Source organism: Mangifera indica, chromosome 11 (assembly GCF_011075055.1).
Source record: "Mangifera indica cultivar Alphonso chromosome 11, CATAS_Mindica_2.1, whole genome shotgun sequence".
Classification (NCBI taxonomy): Eukaryota; Viridiplantae; Streptophyta; class Magnoliopsida; order Sapindales; family Anacardiaceae; genus Mangifera; species Mangifera indica.
In genome coordinates, this window is record NC_058147.1 from 8,892,053 (window position 1) to 8,896,189 (window position 4,137).

The following is a 4,137-nucleotide window of genomic DNA, read 5'->3' on the forward strand; positions in this document are numbered from 1 at the left end:
TTTATCATCGGTCAGAGCTTCTTCACTTTGTCATTAGTGTCATTGGCGGTGTTCGAGGGAAAAGGGACGATAGAGATGGTGGTCATTGCCATCGCCGTCGTTGGAGAGAAAAAAGCCCTACGGATGTTCGGGGGGGGGGGGGGGGGGGGGGGGGGGGGGGAGAAGAGGTCACTTTTCAAAGTTGAGACCTAGGGTAAAATGTTAGTTTTAAAAACCTAGGGATGAGAGAATGAGATAAAATTATATATTTTTTAATATTATTGATAAAATGATAGTTTCACCTTAGTTCTAACTGAAAATTTTAACAAAAGTTAAATCTATGAGTGAGTATTTAGGTTTTTAAATTTTGTGTGTGTATTTAAGAATAGATTAAACCTTGGGTGAGAATAAGCTTTTTGCCGTTTATTAATTCTGAGCCTCCAATAAAATAATATTCTTTTACCCTCCAAAGTGGTTTTACTCTTACTATAAATAGCCAGGAGACGCAGCTCAAAATCACATAAGAAGGAATTAAGGCGACCTGGGAACACAAAAGAAACACCAACATGGGTCAAAACAAGATGGGTCTTATTTTAGTTTTCCTGTTTCTGGATGGACTGCTTGTTTGCTTAGCTGCCGATGTCCACTACTATGATTTTGTTGTAAGTGCTGATTTTAGCATTTACAGTTGATTAATATCTGGGATTTTAAGGTTCTTATATATTATTTATGTCTTTTAATGGGTATTTCTGTGCATGTATTGGTAGCTGCAAGAAGCAAATTTTACAAGGATGTGCAGCACAAAAAGTATGTTGACTGTAAATGGAAGTTTTCCAGGTCCAACGATTCAGGCTCGAAAAGGGGATACTATTTTCGTTAATGTCATCAATCAAGGAACATATGGTGTCACCATTCATTGGTTATAACTTCTTCTCCAGCTATCTTTCTTTAAGATGATGAATCAATTGTTTCTGATAAATTAGCTAAATAATTTTCTTTCTATTTGTGCAGGCATGGAGTGAAGCAGCCAAGGAATCCATGGTCAGATGGTCCTGAGAACATAACACAGTGTCCAATTGCTGCAGGAACCAACTTCACTTATGAGGTTATATTGTCCACCGAAGAAGGAACCCTTTGGTGGCATGCCCACAGTGACTGGACTCGAGCCACCGTCCACGGCGCCATTGTTATTTTACCCGCAGCTGGAACCACTTATCCATTTCCTACGCCTTACAAAGAACAGACAATCGTCCTTGGTATTCAGATTCTACATCTATTAAGTTATAAATAGTATATAGGAAAGATAGTGATGGCAGAAACAAATAGTATATTTGTTTATGATTTTTAATTTTCAATATTTATGTATTGGCAGCATCATGGTTCAAGGGGGACGTGATGGCGATAATAACTACTTCAATCGAAACAGGAGCCGATCCTGCTCACGAAGATGGTTACACAATCAATGGCGAACCAGGGGATTTATATGATTGCTCCAACGGTATTTAAAGACTATAAATCTATAAAACCTAAAATGTGATACCAGTAGTATACATCAGTTTAACTTTATTAGAGAGAGAACAGCTGATAAGGGTTTCAGAATTATTTACTGCAACCTTCAAAGGAAAAATTATATAAGATAGCTTTTGGTGTGGCCCCCCTGACACAAACACAAACCATGTTTTAAATGAGAAATTTCAGTCATTTTTAATTCGATTATACAATTTTAATCATCATTTTTTTTATTCTACAATTTTAGCAAATTAAGATTCAAAAATTAAAACAAATTCATAGTAATTTTTTTCCAATTTCATTCTAATCCAAGTAAATATAGGTTTAAATATTTATATTTTTATTTTCTTAGAACATTCGAAATCCTTAATAATAAAATATTTTTTACATTGTGATATTATTACTTAATTCTTTATTTATTGATTCATATTATTGTTTCATAATTAAATTAGTTAAATATTAATATTTATTTTACATCATAAATTTAGTACTCAAAAAATGAGTTTGTAGCGTTATTAAATAAAATATTTTGGGGTGGGAGTTGGACAGTTAGCACATATATAAATAATATTATTAAGATACAAATTGATATTAATTAATAATTCACATGAACATAATTCATTTTCCTTCCTCATTATCTTAATTTAATATTGCAGAGACCACATATCGCCTATCAGTTGAATACAACAAAACTTATCTTCTACGCATTGTAAATGCCGTGATGAACGAAGAAACATTTTTCGGAATTGCCAACCACAACCTTACCGTTGTAGCACAAGATGGAGCATATATAAAGCCAATAAACACCAGCTATATTATGATAACTCCTGGACAAACAATGGATGTTTTGTTCGCAGCTAACCAAACTCTTAGTCACTATTACATGGCTGCTAGTCCGTACCACGATAGCGTTGTTACGTTTCCCAACTCCACCGCCACCGCAATTGTTGAATACGAAGGCAATTACACTGCCCCTTCGTCTCCTTTCTTTCCAACTCTTCCTGCCTACAATGACATTGAGGCTGCACAAAAATTTACCAACAGCGTTAAGAGCTTGGCAAATGAAGAGTATCCCATCAATGTTCCGGAAACTATCGACACGCGAATCTATATAGCGGTTTCCATAAACGCATTGACGTGTCCCAACAGCTCCTGTGATACCGCTACTGGTGATAAGACAGCCGCAAGCTTAAATAATGTTAGTTTCGCTACTCCTCAAATTGATATACTGCAAGCATACTACAGGTACGAGTTTTTTTTTTTTTTTAAATTCCTTTATATACAAATACAGTTGAATCCAATTTAACAAATTAACTGCAAATTGTTTGTATTAAACTCTATTTTGTATAATCAAATCTATGACATATATTTGGAAACCTTTGTTTTTCAGGGGGTTGAATAATGTTTTCGATCAGGATTTCCCAAATGAGCCACCGTTTTTTTACAACTTCACGGGAGATGTGTCTAACGTATCATTGTACACAGCCCAAGGGACAAAAGCGAGGATGATTGATTATGGCGAAGCAGTTGAAATTGTGTACCAAGGGACTAATCTGAGGGCTGCAATGAGTCATCCAATACATTTACACGGCTTCAGCTTTTATGTCGTCGGGACAGGTTCCGGGAATTTCAACAATGTGACTGATCCAACCAATTATAATTTAGTTGATCCTCCGGAAATTAACACCGTTAACCTTCCTAAAAGTGGATGGGTTGCAATTAGATTTGTTGCAGATAATCCTGGTAATTACTAACATCTCTTTAACTTCATAATTAATCTTCAAAACATTAATTCATGATCTTTAGCTGACAAGTTTTAATTTCCAACAGGAGTGTGGTTTTTGCACTGTCATATTGAAAGACACGCATCCTGGGGAATGGATACAGTTCTTATTGTAAAGAACGGTACTACTTCAGACACGTCGATGCTGCCACCTCCTTCTTACATGCCACCTTGTTCTTAATGAAGGACTCATATTTTCATAATAAAGCTGCCTGTGTTTAACTAGTCCATGAAAGCTTCATGGACTTCTGATATAACAAAAGATCAGAATAATGTCCTTCGGAATAACTTCATCTCTAATAAGATGAAAATTAACAGTTCTCTGAAAACATATATATATATAAATATAAATGTTACTGTTTTATGGCATATAATTTGTTTGATGATGTTTGGAAAAATATACTAATATTTTATTCTTATTTCAAAATTACTAATTACTTATAGTGAATCATTATTATTATCCAAATTAATACTCATAATTTTTTTAACATACATTTATGGTTTGGTTAATGAATTATTTTTGTCTCACTGAAATTAGCAACCGTGAGCTGTCCTTCAAACTTATAATTTATTAATAGATAAATGAAAAACGATCTCATACTAAATGATTAATAAATTTTTATTGACTGACTTGTTAATTTGATTACAACTTAAGTTATTTATAAACTAGTTTTTCAACATTAAGTGAAGGAAAGAAATAATTTTAATGTTTATCAATCCCTTTTATTTTGAAGAATTTGTCCTTGAATTTACGATATTCTGATAACACATCACAAGAAACTTATACTCTAATGCATAATAGAGAGAGGACATAAGAACCATGCTTCGTTAACGAGGTCATAGAAACGACCCTAAAGAAATGATAA

At 33.9% G+C, this 4,137-nt stretch overlaps 1 protein-coding gene across 1 annotated transcript; it reads left to right on the top strand.

Moving 5' to 3' along the window:
* The first annotated feature begins 487 nt into the window (after positions 1 to 487).
* LOC123229061 (laccase-14-like) lies at positions 488 to 3,638 on the top strand. Its single transcript, XM_044654630.1, has 7 exons — positions 488 to 641; positions 747 to 898; positions 991 to 1,235; positions 1,352 to 1,477; positions 2,145 to 2,733; positions 2,879 to 3,231; positions 3,319 to 3,638. Exons 1-7 carry the CDS (start codon positions 546 to 548, stop codon positions 3,450 to 3,452), a joined length of 1,695 nt encoding a protein of 564 aa, XP_044510565.1. The 5' UTR covers positions 488 to 545; the 3' UTR covers positions 3,453 to 3,638.
* Positions 3,639 to 4,137: the final 499 nt, after the last annotated feature.